We start from the raw sequence: 19,268 nt of genomic DNA, 5'->3' as shown, positions 1-19,268 counted from the left end.
TTTGCTGTTGTTCTGTTTGATTTGTGTGGCACCTAGCAGCTGGAGGAAGAGGCTAGCGAGAAGTCCTGGTCCGAGTGCTGGGCCAGCAATGAAGGTTAGTGACATGGTAGCACTATCCTACCTCCTCAGACAGAAAATGGGTCTCTGGAAGGCACAAAGATGGAGCACACGCATACGGAGCACATACAGGGTTGAGTTCAGTCACTTCCAAGGGGCCCCAACAGCTTTGGCGACATTCACAGGCTGACCTCACTCATGGTGTCATAGTTAAAACCCAGAAGGAACGTGAGCCGTTGAGCTTGTTTTAAATCTCAGCTCGAGCCATCACGCTCCTCCGTGGCAAACCGGCAGAAGAAACCCTTACTATCAAAATCAAAGTCTTGGGGAAGGGAAAGGAGGAATGGAGGAAGGAAGTTAGCTGGTCCCCAATGCTGGAAAAATAGCCCCAAAGATAACCCCCAAATAGACCAGTTTGATCCAGACTGGAACTCAGAAAATGTCCGCATTGGTTGGTTCCAAACATTAGTGAAGCAAAACGAACAACAAAAAAGCATGGACACCTTTTGTGCCTACAACTTTCACATAGACGCCATTTTTCACATTGATGGTCAGGGTTAGGCACTTGTCAGCCATCTTCTAGTAACTGCTTCTAAACTGGACCTTTGAAATCCATTTCCTGCTTTGGCGCATGTTCACTTCTCATCAATTTGCCATTGTTTCCCGCATGGCATTGCTGCAGCTTCTGATAAGGATCTCTGCTCAAAGGATGTCTCACAATTACATATTGGAAGAGCAGAAATGAGCACTCTGTCAGGTGACTCTAAGTGCAGGGTATGGTTCACACTCCTAAGACTTATCTACGATTCCTTCTTGAGAAATGGACCAACCTGGCCTCCCAAACACCATCTTCCGCTTTATACTAAGATAGACACAGATCCTAACCCACGCCTTCTTGTCAGCCCTGCTACTAAAGCAGTAGAACTGTGTGTCACACAGAACATTGTGACGGTGTCATTATCAAGTCCATTTCAACTATGAGCTACCAGCAAACGACAATATATTATTCATTTCTGTCTCTTCAACATAGAATATTATAGGCTCTCCATAAATGACTACTTGATGAATACATAGCCATCCCACAAGTCAATGTGCTGTGTATATTTCATTCTTGAAATACAGTCAACACTTTCCTCTGAGATAGAAGTGACAAAAAAAAAAAAACAAAACAATGATTTATATATTTAGGTACAGAACTCCATAAGAATTTTATTTTTCTCATTCAACCACCATGGGGTAAATTCCATAAGAGAATGGTTGAAGACATTATTTTTGCACTACCGAATGAAAATACATGATAAAGATTTTAGTAGCTTTAAAAATACATTTACTGATTTATTATGACCAACTGTATGTAATACTATGTACATATAAGTTTTATGCCTTTAAAAGTTTATAAGCAACACTTTTTAAGGTTTCTGACTGAAACTCTATGTTTTTTGTTTGTTTGTTTGTTTGTTTGTTTTTTCTCTCCGGGAATTAAGACGCTTACTGTTAATTCTGAACAGCATCAAAGATTAGGCAGCAATAACTCATGTATACCTGCATTTTGATAAATGCAAACACCTGTCATATAGTCAAAATCAGCTAACCATTTTGCCTAAACACTGCTTCATTCCCCTGCAATGCTCACTGTGATATCTGTTGGCTAAAGCAGGTGAAATGTCAACTTTATCTCTAGCAAACTAGTTTTCTGCACAGTGAGGTGACTGGAAAGAGAGGCCTGAAGAGGATCCATCCTAACAAAATCACATGTAAAACCATTCAACACTCCATTTCTAGGCTTGCTTATGTATTACAGAGTGGTTATAAGGAAAGTACTCATGCCTTTAGTTAAATTTATAGAAAGAGTCTTACATATTGAATGTAATAAGTCTTGAAGCCCAGGTAGAATTTATGTCAATCGCAGGCTATACAGAGAATCGCTCCAGAGCATCATAATTCCTCTCTGGTAGGCACTTGCATAGAGTTCTCATATATATTTTTTATATTTAGTATAGACATAGAAAAGTTAATCTGCCCTAGACTAATTTGGATGTCATTTTTTTCCCAAGGTAACTCAAAAGAGAGTATCAACTTAAATTTTGTTGACTTATAAATGTATAAAAATGACACCAAATGCAAGAAGAATATAACTTCCTATACACTAGAAGAGCAATATATGCACTAAATGCGAGAAAAATAGAAGACTCAAGAGGTTTCAGTTAAGGTTTTACAGTAAAACATACACTAATTTCATAAAATAACATGATCAATGTTTAATATAAATTAAATTAAAACAACTGAAATAAGTTTTGCATTCTTGTATGGAAACTATTCTTTGTGGAAGAGAGTCCAAAAGCCTAGAGATAATATGGTCCCAACTTCAATTTCCCTGTGAGGAGGATGATCACACATTTTCCACACATGAGTAAAATTGTAGTAAGGATTCTATATCACAATACAGTCAGAGAAACAAACAGGTAGAGAGTCATAAGGGTATAGGAATAAAAGGCAAAGAGAGGCAGAACACAAAACTGAAAGTGGGCTTTGCATTTGTTAAGCAGTCAGCCATCTCATTTTTAATACCAAATGTTCTTTTTTTTCTTCTGAGATGGTTTAGATGCCACTGCAAACAGAAAATCACCCATATATTGTACATTTATCTCCCTGGTATGCCTATACTCTGTAATAGAACCAGTCTGTGTGTCTGACCCTCTTCCCTCCCGCTCTGATGATCCCACTTTGTAGCTACATCAGATAGGAGACAGATGAGACTTTAGTACCACAGTGCCTACCTGGGCACAGAGGCACTCAAGTACAGCACACAGAGGTCTTTTCTGCCCTCTGGTCCCTCAAGTCCAGATCATAAAGGCAGATGGCCACTAACCACCCATAAAGATCTCCTCCTCCAAAAATTTTTATAGGCAGTCAAGTGCCTCCCTCACCATGAGACCCCATTTCATTAATGTTCAGAATCATGAAAACATAATTACCGGATCACACTAGAAAAGCTAATGATTCAGGTTTTGCATTTGAATATATCCAACACAAGTGCTGAACATGTAGCATGGTAATTTCGTATTACAGCATGCTAAAATACTGTCACTGCAGAACAGTAGTTTCAGAGTCAACTGTGATTTTAAATCCCAGTTCTCTCACTTAGTAGCTCTTTATATTCGGCTACTTAAAAATCACTTATCATTATGAAGCAGGCAATGTGAGAGGCTGGAGATGCAGCTTTGAACCAGAAGTGACAGTGGTTCTGCTGTTTCAGAAACTGCAAAGCAAAAAAAAAAAAAAAAAAAAAAAAAAAAAAAAAAAAAAAAACAGACTTTCATTAAAAAGAAAAAGAAAAAAGTGAGGAAGGCAATGAGAAGTCAAGAAACAGAAACAGGGGTCTAGGTTTTTGAAGATAGGGAGAACAAAAGATCCTTCTAAGATATGATCAACACCCAAGGGAAGAATTCCTGAAGAAATGAGATTTGTGGTGTATCTGAAGGATATACAGGAATAAAAGAGCCTCAAAAATCATCAGTTCAGTAATTACTAATACAGAAAACTCAAATTCTAACAATTTGTATTGCATGTTTCTCCATGTTCTGACTATATGGAGAACAAATTCCATTATTCCTGTTTAAAACACTGTATTATTTAAAAGCAGGAAATTTTAAGCTGCCTCAAAATGGATGTACAAAAGCTTAGTCAGGGTAAGGTCAAGCTGTAGCAGAAACCCCTGACGGGAAAACCCCAGAATGGGAAAACAGGGGTAAGGTTCAGTCAACAATGACAGCTCAAGGTTCCTGCTTAGCACGTTAACAGTTTTGTGCTTATCATTACAATGGTTGGAGACTACTAAAGAGGTGACTGTGCTTGAAGGTCAATCTGCTTCCATAAGTAAATATTGTGGAAGAGTGAGGAAATTACATGCATCCAGGAAAAGGCAGTGATTCACTGCGGGTAGAGCAGACAAGAAGAAAAAGGAGAGAAAGCTAAAGATGATTAACTTAGACGTGATAGGCGGGAAGTAAGGGGAAAGGCACAGTGCATCAAAGAGCCTTGGGTTTTCTGGCTTGCCCATCAGGTATGTGATGGGGAGAGTCACTGACACGGTTACCAAGCCGGGAATAAACGACAGCCTGAGGCCACACTTGCCTGTTCTGAGTTGTGGATACTTTTGAGACACCTCACACGAGAGCTAAGACATCAAATATAAAAGGGAAATTAAGAATTGGCTGGGCATACCTGGATTTAAAGCAAATGTGCAAACTGAAAATATAATATTAGTTATTAATTACATAGTCAGGAAACCTTAGTCCTAAAAAAGTTATCCGAGAATACACGATGAAGTACAGGTGTCCAAACCTTCCAAAATGAAGGTACGCCTCATATTGAATTTCTTTTCATCCCCATTACTATCCAGAAATGAAATTACTTAGATGTATAATAAGATAATACCCACATTATCTCATTATGCTTCACAATGTCGAAAAATATTCACCTAGAGTCTTCTCCCAACCGACCAAAAAAATGATTAGATGTTACATAAACTCAATAAAAGATAACTGGGTAAAATGTACGCTGCCTATGTCTAATTAAAACATAATTTAATAATAGCTATACACATAACTGTAGATCACATCAATTTTGCTTCAAGTTTTTAATGTTGGTAATTTTAATCATTTTTCCAGTGTTCGGTCCCACCCACGTATTCAACAGCAGAAAAGAGAATTTGATTCATATTTATCAAATAAATTCTTAAAAACGAAGAATCAGTGTGCTTTAATTTTAAGAGCAATCTACTACTATAAAGTGTTGATTAAAATAAACTCAAATTGCACTCAGTATAAATTAATGTTTAGGGATAAAAGTATATAAATATATCCATGTTCTTCAATAGTTTTAATTAGTGTTATTAGTTCTTTGAGAATTTCTTACAGTGTGCTCTTATCATATTTGCTGCTTTCTCCAACTCCCACCCAACACTAACCAACCTTCCTTATCCACACAGCTTTGTGTCTTCTTTCGGTTTTTAAACCCATGAAGTCCAGTTTGTGTTGGCCACATGTTCTTAGATCGCGGCCTTCCATTGGAGAGAATGTGGTCAACTCAACACGGACTGTGCTTCTAAGGAAAGGCAGCTCTAGCTCTCAACAGCTATCAGTTGCCAGTCCCTCCTCAGCTATGGGTAGGACTTAGTCCCCATCTCCCCAACTCCAGGCTGGGTTTTTGTGTGGCCTGAATTTGCACAGGTTTGGACACAACCACTTTGAGTTCTTCTGTGTTAACTCTGTTACAGGAACTACATACCAGAGAACACTTTCTTTGATAGTCTCCCGCCATCTCTGCCTCTTACAATCTTTCTTCCCCCTCTTTTGCAATGATCCCTGAGCTCCAAGTGGAAAAAAAAAAGTGCTGTATATGTCCTTAAATGAGGCCGAGCATTCCTCAGTCTCTGTCCCTGTTGTTCTCTGTGTTAATCGCCATCTCCTGCAAATACACAACTCTGATGAGGTTTGAGAGATTCATTAAGCTATAGAAACAGAAAGTCACCTAAGTATAAAGCTAAAGCAAGAAAATATTGTATAATATATATAACATATAGTATATAATATATTAATATATTACTTTATATAATATCATGCATATTATATAAATACTTCTAAGTAATTGATGCAGATAATACTGTGCATTCAATTAGTTTAAATGCATTAAAAATCAATTAAAATGAGGTCTTTTCAAACAGCCATGGTGTTATTTGTTCTTTGTCCCCCTTTGGCATTTACCTGTAGGAGCCCCCTTCCCCATTTTTCCGTTTTCCACTTTCTAAACCCTGCATCTGATGTTCACCTCTCCAGATCTCCACCTATGGTCCCATTAGTCTGCCCTGCTTTGTGTGGTTACTCCATGCTGTGTAATCATATCTGAAGATCTGGAGCTAGAGAGCCCAGATCAGAAACAGAAAAGGCATCCATTATTTTTTATTTTCCTAAAATTATACACAACAAAAATAAATGCAACCAAAGAGCTGGAGATAAAAGACAGAGATGGATTTTGTTCATTTGTGAACAGTCCCTGAACACTGTGCTTTTCCACAGAGAGAAACAGTGAGGGGGAGAATGCAAACAGTGAGGGAGAAGACGCAAACAGTGGGGGCAGGGAGGATGCAATGAGAAGAGCTTTGCCATCAAGGCAAAGTGAGTTGAGACTTATCTAACTCGAGACTCCAAGATCTAGGTAAGATAAAATCTTAGGATGTGATCATAAATTGGGGTGGTAGCAAATTTCACTGGCACAGAACAAGTCATGATTTGTAGTACTATGATGTAAAGGCCCATTCCCAGGGACCCTGTGGTATAACATCAGGATTTGTGGGAGAAAAATTTGACTTCAGTGAGAACAAAGCTTACAGAAGGTATTTTCAGAAAGCAAGTGAAAGATGTAGATTTTACTAGTAGTTTTACTATAAATATTTGCCATGTGCTGAACATCAAACGGAGCAGCTGCACACACTTTATCTTTTAACTCTTATAAAGGCTTTCAGTGGGGGTTATTGTTTGCCATTTATACTTGGGAACGCAGAAGGTCAAAGACATTAACTAGTGCATGGCCCCAAATTTCCTCAGAAATAATACATTGTGAATGTGAATTTAACTTCCCTTTTTTTTTGCCACAGTAATTACAGATTAAAAGATTTTATGGTACTGTCTTACATAATATTACATATTATACTGAAAATCCAGAAATGTAAAAATTTTTAATCCAGATTGGCTATTATTCATGCTTAATGAAAATGGCCCTATAAAAAGAAACTTATTAGTATTTTTACACAGACGGCCTCTGAAAGACTACTGATGGAGTTATCAAAGCAGTTGCTGAGACTTATAGCCAAATGTTGGGCAGAGTGCAGGGAATCTTATGAAAGAGGGGGAGATAAAAGACGTGGAGGGGACAGGAGTTCCAAAAGGAGACCAACAGAACCAAAAAACCCTGAACCCTGGGGGCCCTGAAGAGAATGATAACCCAACCAGGGACAATGCATGCAGAGAACCTAAAACCCTGACTCAGATATAGCCCATAGACTCAGTCTCCAAGTGGAGTCCCTAGAGACAGAGCGACTTTCTCTGGCATGTACTAAGTGACAGGCTCTCTAATCACCGCCCCTTGGGGGTGGGAGGTGCAGCCTTGCCAGGCCACAGAGACAATGCAACCAGCCCTGATGAGACCTGATAGGCTATGGTCAAATAGAAGGGGAGTAGGATTTCCCCTATCTGTGGAAAGGGCAGGAGCATGGGAGGAGAAGGGGGAAGGTGGGCGGGATTGGGATGTGGGAGAGGACCACAGCTGAGACACAAATTGAATAAATTGTAATAAATGATAATAAAAAAGTAAACAGTACCTGGAATAAATGATAATAGTCTAGATAAATATAATTAATAAACTATATGTCTTTTATTTATTTTATGTGTATAAGTGTTTTGCTTGCATGTGTCTCATATGTGTCTCTGGTGCTGTGGAGATCAGAAAAGGGCTGCACGTCTGCTCTAACTCAAATAACGGACCGTTATGAGCCACCATGTCCATGTTGGAAACTGAACCGGGGTCCTCTGCAAGAACAAGCACTCTTACTACTGAGCCATCTCTCTACCCCCATAAACCACATTTTTTTAAAAGTGCAGTTAGGTTTATGGAATCAACCTACCAATATTTACTAAATAATACCTTATACTGTGTGTGTGTCATGAAGTAAGAAAATCAATATTTCTGCTCCTCAACTAATGAACTTACTTGACTCTGTGGGACATTACAGTGGGTTTTAAGCACTGGTGAGAGTGAAACAAATCAACAGTATAGTTATATTCGAATGAAATTTACCTGTATCTTCATATTCAAATAAATTTTACCTGTATCCTTAGTTATGGGATAATTTATATTTTTCCAAATATCCAAGCCCTCCATGGCTTTTCACATGAAATTGAACTGGCTTCAGAAGGAAACAACTTCTGAGCTTTTGTGTTACTCGCACTCTCCTCAAAAGTTCCAGAAACCTTGGAGTTTCTGCTCCTCAGTTTGAAAACCCCTAGGGATCATTTTTAATCACCTAGCTTATTCCTACTTATATACTTCTCATCACTGAAGGACGTGAATGCATAAAATGTACACGCATGCATTTCTTAGCCTCCAGCTGCCAGTAAAGAGTGTCACGTATGCTAAAACTCAGTATTCTGACTCAAAGCCCAAAGTACTTTCAGCTATAACTGGCTTCAAGCTTGAGAGTGGCTTCAGTTAGTTCTCATAAGTCTAAATTAATCACTACATTGAAATTAAAGACAAAGAGAATGTAATAAGGAAAGGTATATTTGGAGAACAAGGCTTACCAATAATTGACTATTACAAAAATATAATTAAGGTCATATCAAAGATTACAGAGCTAGCAGGTGGTAAGTAGAGTCTCCACATACCTTTGACATTGCTCTACATACACATTTAATTCAATGTCATTTTATGAAGTCCATTAAAATGATTTTATTTAGTTAAATAAACTGAGATATTTTTAGCTGAACATTGGTATAATGTAATGTAATTCTATTAGTCTTGTTAGATGCAATAAATATTACAGTAAATTATATTAAGATCCACTTACAGAAGTCAGCTTATGTGAACTGGATGCTGATGCCCCCTTGTCTTTCATTAGACCAGAGGGCAGCTGATACATTTCTTTTCATGCCCATGGTAGAGGTATAAAAGTGAAAGCCTAAATATGTACTCACATACCAAGGTAATGTTGAATCTGATTTCTTAAATGGTCTAAGACCAGTGAAGGAGCTACGATCTGCCCTAAAAATAAGGAACAAGAGAACCTATTTCTGTAAATGAATTCCACAGGCACAAACAAGTTAAGTGTCAATTCTACTATAGCAAGCTTTAGTTTCATGATCAAGTATGTGTATAAAGGAATCAAAGACATGCAAATGTATATGTATTCAGGTATATCATGAAAAACTCTAGAATAGGGAAAATATATTTGGGCAGAAAAATCTGGAAATTGACTAAATCCTCCCCCCAAACCTTAGTAATCAACTTTATTGCCTATAATAGGTCTGATCATAATTTATTTCAACTACAGATAATCAAATAATCAAAATTTTAACAGGTAACCTAAATTCTATGAATACATATAATTAAGAATTCCATTTAAATAAGTTGTGGACAAGACTTGTAGGCATAATGTTAGTATGCCCTGTGTAAAGACACAAATTCTGATTTCGGTGCCCCCATATCTGTTTGCAATCCTTATTCTGAGAATCTCCTGTCTCAATGTTGTGTAAACACTGTTCCCCGGTTTTTCCCTTATATGTCAATAAATAAGTTTAACAGTCAGTAAATGAGCAGGGCAGAGAATAGGGCTGGGCTTCCAGCCAGCCAAGAGAGGGGGAGAGAGAAAAGAAATGGGGATTCAGCCATGAGGAGAGGTCCAGAAGACATCTTCAAAGGGCAGCTGGAGCAGAGAAAGCCATAAAATGCAAATATATCAGGGACTTCAGCTGGGAGGTAGCCATATTATTTTAGAGTGTTAAAATTACTTAATACTGCTCAGTTTTTGTGCCATTCAGCTTGTTAAATAAATGTAACAGTCTAGTCTCAATTATTTTGGTGCTACTCAGATTAATAGAAAAAGTGCAATACAATTTAAAAATAACCACAAAGACTAAATCATAATGAAAATCTGAAAATATTTAAAAATTAACAAAATTTAACTTAAATGTTTCATATAAAATACCTATGATGTTCAATTAAAAACCATTTAGTTTTTAGGTGGAAGAGATTGGGAAAAAGAAAGACGGAGAGGTATGGGAAAAATTAAATAAAAGTATTTAGAAGGGACTTTATAAAATACTTAGAATAGTGGGCCAAAAGTTAAGTAGCTATGTATAACCCATAAAAGATTGACTGTAACAGAAAGAATAAACTCGAAGACTATAAACAAAAGGAAATAAGCAGTAGAAGGACTGAGTGATGGTGATAATCCTCAGAAGTCCCAGCAAAGTTACCGCAGACCAAGGAACACAGCTGGCAAGTGGGGATGGGCTGAAGAGCTCATGACAGGGATGGAAGGTGAGAGCCCACAGACAAGGAAAGGCTCTAGCTGGGTCCACTGGCTACTGAACAGACAACAAAATGTGATGGGTATCTGCAAATCAGTAAATGAAAAAATAGACAGCAGGTCCAAATTAATGTAAACTTGTTACTTTATAACTTACTAGAGCTCATCCAAGAATGAATAAACTCCATAGTTCTATATGATATTAAAAAGGAACCAGAAGTCACAGAATGAAATCTTATTGTAAACTTGTTACTTTATAACTTACTAGAGCTCATCCAAGAATGAATAAACTCCATAGTTCTATATGATATTAAAAAGGAACCAGACGTCACAGAATGAAATCTTGTAAACACAGAAAGTTTCCAATTATCTTTACTGAAATGTCTATTGTATACTTAAAATCAAAGTCGTTACAGTTCTAAAACTCTATAAGAAATCTATACATGTATTATCCAGTTAATTCAAAACTGCAAAGAACAACATTTTAGGACCCTCACGACTAAACATACAGTATAGAAGTGAAGGCATGTGATAAAAATAACAGTGAAGTCCTGCCCAAAAACAAACCAAATCACACATGAGGAACAGGTTAGTTTTACACTACAAATGGAAGGAATATTTATTGAGAAAATCTGCAATGGCATTTACCACATAGAAATATTAATGGGAAAATCAACTCAAAACCAGAAGATACAATATTCATGATTAAATGAAATCCTAATGCTTAAACATGATTTACACATTACCGCTAATATAATATTTAAAAGTTTGACCTTCATGGTAAAACACAGCATACCTAAAAAATCCTAACCATCTATCAAAACCAACAAATACCATCCTTTGTGATGCAACATCAGAAGCATTTCTGTTTACATGAACATGAGAAGAATATTTGTTCTAAGCACATACGTAGTGACCTCCTGGAGATTCTAAGCATCATAAGTAAAACAAAATTTTCCAGTTTTCGATGAGGAAAATCACAATCATCATTGTTCACAGATGATACCATTGCTTACTAGGGAAATTCCATCAAACTTACAAATTATATGGGGAAAAAAAAGTCTTAACAAATTATTTCAGATTAAGCCATGCTAAGAAAATACGTTTTATACAACGATCTCAGAACACATTTTAACTTACACCTGTGACATCTGTTTTCCAGATGTGGGGCAGAAAGCATCACAGCACTGAATAAGAAGCTACGCTTTCTTGCTCTTATGGAGATCACACTTCAGTGACAACAACAGCGATGAACAAGTGATGAACAAGTTGATCAGTACATTGTGTCATGTAGACACATGTGTGAGCAAGAAGGGAAAAGCACAGTAGGAAAGAGGTACAAGAAGCAGCGAGGGGTAAGCAAGAGCAACTTAGACAGGCCAGGAGTGACAGAGAAACCCAGAGAATGCTTCACATGTAAGTGCATTAGGACAGTGTTGTGAAAAGTCAGGGGATGGCTGTGGATGCGGTATGTGGCACAAGAAAAAGAGGTGGGAACACATAGAGCCTTGGAGATCAGCATGTCTGGAATTCCCTGTACCTGTGGTTAAGACAGAAGGCCACTGAAAAGATTTCAACAAAGAAATGCTGTTTGATGCCATTTTAAATGGTGGCTCTGGCTACTGTGTTCACAGGACAATGAAGACAAAAGCAGAGACTAACTTGGCGGTTTCTACAATGATCTTAGTTACAGATGAAGGGCACATACATATATGCAAGAGCTACAGTGAGGGCTGGAGATGGGGGAGGAGGTGAGAAGGCAAACAGTGCTGGTATTACGAACAGATGAAAGGTAATCTTTAAGAACATACCAAAATATTTTTTTCATATCAAAAGTGAGGACAGTCAGTCAGTCAGAGAAACCTCAGAATCTCAAGTATAACTGCAGAGGGATTTTGGTTAAGGAACAGGAAGGGTGGCATTTCTCTTAACAAATGTGGAAAAGTAAATAGAGAAAACCGTGGAAAAAACTGGTATCTGGTCAGCTATCAAGTGGGCTGTTGGGTACATAAAATCAGAGTTCAGAAAAGAGATGAACCCAGATAATGTAAACTACTGTCAGGAGTCTGTGGGTAGATCTTAAAGCCCTGCCCCACATGGTGGGTGACAGAAGACATGTACAAACTGAATGCTGGTCTACCTGCAGGCCTCGGGAGGCGGGGCAAGATGGTAAGTGAAAATCGGATCATTTATGAGCAGCAACAAGAGCTAAGAAATGGCTGTGAGAATGAGTGGCTGAGAAGGATGAAGTGGGCTCACGGGGGACAAATATCAAGAAATTGAAAGGCCAGTTGTCAATTATCCATGAGAACATGGCAGGAATTCTAAAAAGAAAGAAAAAAGTAATGTCTCCGGGATTCAGTGTTTCTTTTTTATATTTTTAAAAAAACACTAGAAAGGATGTGTCTGTAATAAACAATTTTCATGAGTGGGACAATCTGATCAAAATGAGTTTCAAGGGAAGGAGTATTCAAGTGAGAGGTAATGAGAAGCATTGAAGGTAGTAAAAGAAAGAACAGGACTTAATGCTAAGATTCAGTGGTCCAGTGACTGACTGAGTAGAGAGAAAACAAACACCCAAGGTGGTTCAAGACACGGTGGGGTGGAGCTGGCCCAGGAGACTGACTGTACCAGTCTCCATCTCAAATTCAGTGGAGTTAGAGGGTGGCACCAACTGCTCTGCTGTATTTCTGACACTCTTCCCCACCTCCACTAGCTGTACAACTATCACTAGGAGAAGCTAGGTTTCCAATGGCACAGGAGAGGAGGAACATTACAGCTGAACATCAAAATGAACTTGAGTCTATCAAGCACAAGCAGTTTCAGACATTAGAGAAAGAGCTGGGGTCAGAAAAGATGGGATGGTGAGAATAAAATTCTGAAAATAAATGAAGCACTGAAAACTTGGGCACCTTCAAAAGTCCCAAAATAACAAGGAAGAAAAGTACGAGTATTGCTAAAAGACAAGATGAGGGGGAAAAAAACAAGGAAGATGTATTGTTCAGAATCGTCCATTTGACTTGGGCTGACAGGGAAAAGATGTCCTGGGCTGTCTTGTTCTGAGTGTTCCTGAACTTTGCTGTCTTTTGCTAATGGCGTCCTGTTGAGGCGTGATCTTATTCCAAGTTGGAGAATGCCCTCTCCATTTCTGCTGATGGAGGCATGGAGTTGGATAGAGTGATGATCTTGAACTGACCATATTAGCACCCTCTTGGATTCTGTTGAAGATGGCCTTAAAGCCAAGAAAGGAGCAAGTCATTAATTTTTAAATGATCATTTACAACAACGAAAGTATAAAATATTTAAAATTGCATTTCACACAAACAAATAGAAGATCTGCATGGAGAAAATGTTTTAAAGGTTAATGCAAGACACTGAAATAAAATCAAGATAATGTGGAGCAATTAATCACAGACATGTAAGCATTGAATGTTCCAATGTTAGAGTGATGAAGAATTTCCTCATTGATGGATTAAGTCAAAGACACATTTTCTATAAAAGTCACAAGAAAAGAAAAGCATTAATGAATCTCACAAAGATTTTCAAATAACAGAAAAATAAATGCGTAAGGATAAAACACCATCAAAAAATAAGGTTGAAAGATTTTGTGATATGTTCAAACATTAAACATAAAGAATTATACATTATATAATATAAATCTAATAATGTATCATATTATAACATACAAAGAATATAATCTATATAATATGCATACTGTAACAAATAAAGTTCACTATTGCCCCAGGAGTAAAAGAATAAATCACTGCCAGGCATGGTAGTCCATGCCTTTAATCCCAGAAGGCAGAAGCAGGCAGATCTCTGTGAACTGGAGGCCAGCCTGGTCTACAATGCCAGTCTAGGACAGATTAGGCTACACAGAGAGACACTGTCTTGAAAAACAAAACAAAACACCTTGGTGAATCCTTGAGACCTAACTGGATCTAAACAGTCTCATCTAGTCAATGGTTTGCCCGATAGGTCATAACAAGTTGATGTGTTCAGGAATGACAGGAAGTTTCAGAGGTGGATCCAGTCAGAGGTAGTAGGGCTCTGTGAGTGTGTCCTTAAGATCTATGTCTTTTTTAATAGATTTCTGTTTTTGTTTTCTTTCAGCTCCCTGGCTGCATGAGGTGAGCAGCTATGCCTACAGCATCCTCTTGCCATGATACTATCTTGATCAACAAGACAAAGTCAGTAGGATCTACTAACCAAGAACTCTAAGCCAACACACAATTTTCTTTTTTTAGCTGTTTGTCTCAGGTACTTATTACAAAAATGAAATACTAACACATTCTGATGCTAGCTAAATGGCAACAATGCACTAAAAGTCACTAGAAAAAAAGCACCACCTAATAAACTGTGCTGTACCTATAAAGTTGCATTTATGCTACATTCTACACTAAAATATCAATTCTGGGGTAATTAAATACAGAAAATTGTTAATTGTATTAAAAGATGTTCTACCTTTGGAAATTGAGGAGGAGGCTCTCTCTTCCTATTCTGCTCCAAGGAGAAACACAGACTTTAGAAATGACAATACTAGAGACAACACTGTGGAGTGCTAAAAGAAATAAACAAAGTGGAGAGCTGACTGGCAACGACAACACTGGAGAAATACCACCATGGGGGGCACATTTTACCCATGGGAAACAAAGAAGGTGACTCAAACCTGACTCTTTACAAAGCAATGCAAAGTAAACGCGCTCTTAAAGCCTGAGGAACTCAAGCTAGAAATCACACAGAAAGTCTCTAGGGATGTGAGGGATATTTGGCTCGACAGCTGTCACCTTGCTGATTGCCAGGGTTGATAGGGCTAAATGGTTGGCTCTGTGGGTGTCCCTTCTTCCCTCACTACTCCATGGGCATCCCAGCAAAAACTGCAGTCAATTGAGCATGACTGGCCCATAGAGGAAGACTCATCTTTAGTTATGACTATGAGTAGCTTCAATTACCTGCTAGAATTTCAAAACAAGTTCATAAGAAGATATCAAAAATGTTTCTGCCTCTCTTCCACAGTGATCCTTGAAACTGTAGCAGAGGAGTTTGGTGAAGGACTGAGGGATCCAAGGCCTCTCACTTTCTGCACAGTTTCTGCACAGTTGGTATTCTCCATATTAACTATCAGCTACTTCATGAAGACGCCTCCCTGAGGAGGACTGAGTGAAGCAGTGATTTATGGGCATAGCAATAGATCAAGAGTCATTTTATAGCTATGTTCCTTCAGCAGAAGGAACATAATAGCAGGAGGTTTTCCCCAAGCCAAAGAACTATCTATTATAAGATTCTGGGCCACTTTAGCAAGGCAAGGGATGAGTTCCATCTCATGAACTGGATCTTAAATCCAATCAGAAAGTGATTGGTTACCTCCATTACATTTGTGTCACTACTGAGCCAATTTCTCTTGCCAGCAGGTCACTTTTGTAGGTTGCACAGTGGGTAACTGGATATTGATTATTCCCTTTTTCCTCCTGTAGCTGGCAGAATACTTCCAGCACCAAGGAATTTAGTAGGAGCTAAGCTTCTAGTTGGGAAACAATTGTAAAAGCCAGAGGTTATGGGTGACTCTGGAACAGTGTCTCCCAGACATAACAGGACTGATGCACATATGAACTCACAGAGACTGTGGCAGCACATCTGAGACTTGCAGGGCTGTAAGCCGGAAGTGGGTCCCAGTACTGAGAGGGGAAAGTGGACACAGGCTCCTGCTTCTCCTGGCAAAAGGGAACTCAGCCTTCTCCGGTGGAGGCCATTGGATAAAGGAACTATATCCCAGAGCAGACCCATGTCCAAGAGAATCTGTCCAACACAAAATGAACTCCAGAATTTTTCTGTGGACTTTTTGTTCGATTTTGTTTTGTTTTGGCATTTGTGTCTTATTTTTTCTTTGTTTTCATTTTCTGTTTTGTTTTGGGTTTTGGTTATTTTTGAAAGAAAGAGAAAAAAAGAACATAAAGTGGGTAGAAAGGTGATGAGGATTTTGGAGGAGTTGGGATATAAAAACGTGAAACATATTTTCTGAAAAAATCAAGTAAGAAAGAAAAAGGAAAATCTGTAAATGTAGAGACTGAAGCAAGACATTGTTAAAATAATCTATGAGACAATGTCCAAAGGAAGTTATAGGAAAAATATATAGAATTGAAAGAAAACGCAAATGCTACACACTAAAACATGAGATTAAGCTAAGTAATTCTGAGAAAATGCACAGCCAATCATTACTTGTATTATAGTCTATAAAACAGTTCAGTTGGTAATATGAATTCTTACCTTAAAAAAACTAGTAAAAGAGAACACAATAAATTAAAAATCAATCCATAAAATAAAGATAAAAGCAAAGAATACCGACACTGAAAACAGGAAAACAATATTGAAGTTTAATGAATCAAAGCACTAATTATTTTAAAAAAAATCAGTGATGATAAACGTCTATGTAACAAGATGAACAATGGCAAAAGACAGAAGACTGAAATGACTAACAGCAAGACAGAGCAGAAGAAATCACAACAGATCCTGCCATCATTAAAAGGGTGATAAGACAATGTTAATTACTTTACGACGCTAAGAGAAACAGCTTGGAAGAAACAGAATAATTCCTCAGATGGCACAGCCAGCGTTCTTCTAAATAGAGAGAGTCCGGATACACCCATAAGATTGTTAAATGAATTGTGTTAGTAATTCAAGTGCTCCCCACCCAAAAATCTTGAGGTCCAAGTCATTTTACTGATGAATTTACCTTAGTTCCAAAAAGAAAGTTGATAACTACTCAGAAATAAAAATGAACAAATTAATGAGCCATACAACAGCTTGGATGAATTTCAGAGGAATTATGCATCAAAGATCAACAATTTCTTAGTAAAACGGGGAAAAATTTATGAAATGTTATTTCGTAGTAGCTAGCAAATACATTGCCTATAGCAAAAAAAGTACATGTTGCATTTAATAACCAGAAAAAAAAACACATGATGATGAAATATAATTCACTCATTAGTCTGACAAAAATTAAGCAAGTGTAAATTAAAGCTGTTGTAATATTCTGAGATGGCTCAAAAGTTATCTCTGGTAATATCAAGGATTGGGAAGGGTGTACAGGTGAAAGAATTCTACACATGAGTTTGCAAATACGTCCAACTGGTTTGAAAGAATAATGCTGTCTAATTAAATCTTTACCCTAATTGTACACCTAGGTTAATTTCCTATAAAACTTTTCTGTAAGTGTCCAGTGAGATGGACAAAGTAATATTTACCATACTCATGGTCATTAGATCGTGATTTTGAAGACAGCCTGAACATTATGTGTCATAAAACAGGACAGTAACTGTGAATTGAGTTACAGCCATTGTGCATCATGAAAGAGCCTCAGAAACAAAACATCAAACTGAAAAGACAAGTTACAAAATACTACATACACAATACTCTATAACTTTTATTTTTGTATATGTTTCATTTATATATTACATTCAATGCATAATATAAATGCTGATTAACATATTTGGTTTTAGCATATTTAATGTGTAAATTCGTAATTCTAAAAATTTATTGTGAAATAAATACTTTTGGTTTTTAATTGAAGCTTTTCTTCTTGCTTTCTCTCTCTCTCTTTTTGATTTCTTTGTGGGAATCATGTTGTGGAAACTAAGGTAGCCATGAACTTTCTTAATCCTTATCTCAGACCCCAGAGTGCTGAGTCCTCAGCTTTGTACAAATATGCCTAGTTGTTGGTGTGCTGTATATTGGCTGATATTTCCACAGTGATATAAATCCTGGGCATCTTTGTATTTTTTTGCATGAACCACATTTCACATTCATGATTCAAAATAAATAGTTAAGTTTAAACCTGAGAATGATCAGAATTTTCTAAATGCTTATATTGTGATTCACATTTAGTCTTTGTACATAAACATAATATATTTAGCATAATATAATAACTTTAATTTATTTAATTTTCTACCCATAAAAGAATTACAAGTTGACTTAATCCTTATCAATTTGCTACAGCATGATATTATGAATAAATATTGTGTTAATTTATTTCCTCAGGAATTTAGAATGAATTATTTCAACTGTTGAAGACATTCCACACTGTTCTCTAATTATTGGTATGAAAATTCTCACTTGGACCTCATCACAGACTTTGAAATTTCCATGTTTTCAAACTCTGAAACAACGAAAAACTATTTTTTACTAACTTTACATATTCAAAATATAATTATCTCACATTATAAAACAATATATACAATTACTACAAGAACGCAAGGAGATATTTGGTCAATACCATAGTAACAAGTTTCCTATAGGCAGAAGATAATGTCTCTATATGAAAGTTCTATACTGTTAACTACAACCATCTAGACAGTATAGTTCCCAGCTCTCAGGTGGATAGGCTTTTGATGTGCACTGTCATCAAGCTGGAGCGACATGACACCAGGACTGACAGCATCTCACCACTGTCCCCATTTCCCTGCATCCATACCAACAGTTGTTGCCATATGTATTCCGAATGATGGTCACTCTGACTGGGAGGAAATGGAATCTTTTAAATTTTTTTTATGTATTCATTTTATGTGTATGGGTGTTTTGCCTGAATATATGTCTATGTACCACATTTGTGCCTGGTGTCCAAGAAAGCCAGAATGAGGGGTCAAATCCACTGGGACTGAAGTTACAGGTGGTTGTGAGATGCCATTTGGGTGTCTGAAATTGAGCCTGGGTCTCATGGAAGAGCAGCTCAGTTTTACACCTCTAAGCCATCTCTCCAATCCTGTGAGACAGAATCTTGAAACAACTTTCATTTACACTTGCTTAGTAAGTAATAATGTTGAGATAAATTAAGAGACAGAGAACAAAATAGATTACAGTAATTAAAGAGGTACAATACTGTAGTCAAAAAGCTTAAGTAAGGAGGGGGTATGTGAATATAGGGAAATTAAGGGATAAGTGTAGTGGGTGCTAAACCAAAGAAAGCAGGTGTGGACTGCTATGTGGAGACAATTTCACAACCCAACCTGAATAAAATACTTAAATAATTGAAAGGATAGCAGAACACATATGAAATTAGAGGAGGAGGAGAGACACTGCATGTTAAAGAATTAACTGGGGACTGGACACAGTGAATGAGTTAGAGGGTAGTGGG

General features: G+C 37.3%; 1 protein-coding gene across 8 annotated transcripts in view; it reads right to left on the bottom strand.

Moving 5' to 3' along the window:
• Positions 1-19,268, bottom strand: part of Spag16 (sperm associated antigen 16) — a 910,901-nt gene that overhangs the window by 820,740 nt on the left and 70,893 nt on the right. For 2 of the 8 annotated variants that reach the window (XM_060368583.1, XM_060368584.1), the window contains one exon: positions 10,537-13,373. The exons of the other annotated variants lie outside the window; for them this stretch is intronic. In XM_060368583.1, coding sequence (XP_060224566.1) covers positions 13,143-13,373 — 231 coding nt within the window. In that variant the 3' untranslated portion in view covers positions 10,537-13,142. Of the gene's footprint in view, positions 1-10,536; positions 13,374-19,268 lie in introns of those variants that run through there. 8 annotated transcript variants of the gene reach the window in all.

Source organism: Meriones unguiculatus, chromosome 15, assembly GCF_030254825.1.
Source record: "Meriones unguiculatus strain TT.TT164.6M chromosome 15, Bangor_MerUng_6.1, whole genome shotgun sequence".
Lineage (NCBI taxonomy): Eukaryota > Metazoa > Chordata > Mammalia > Rodentia > Muridae > Meriones > Meriones unguiculatus.
Note: the sequence above shows the minus strand (reverse complement) of the source record. Positions and strands in the feature narration are given on the sequence as shown.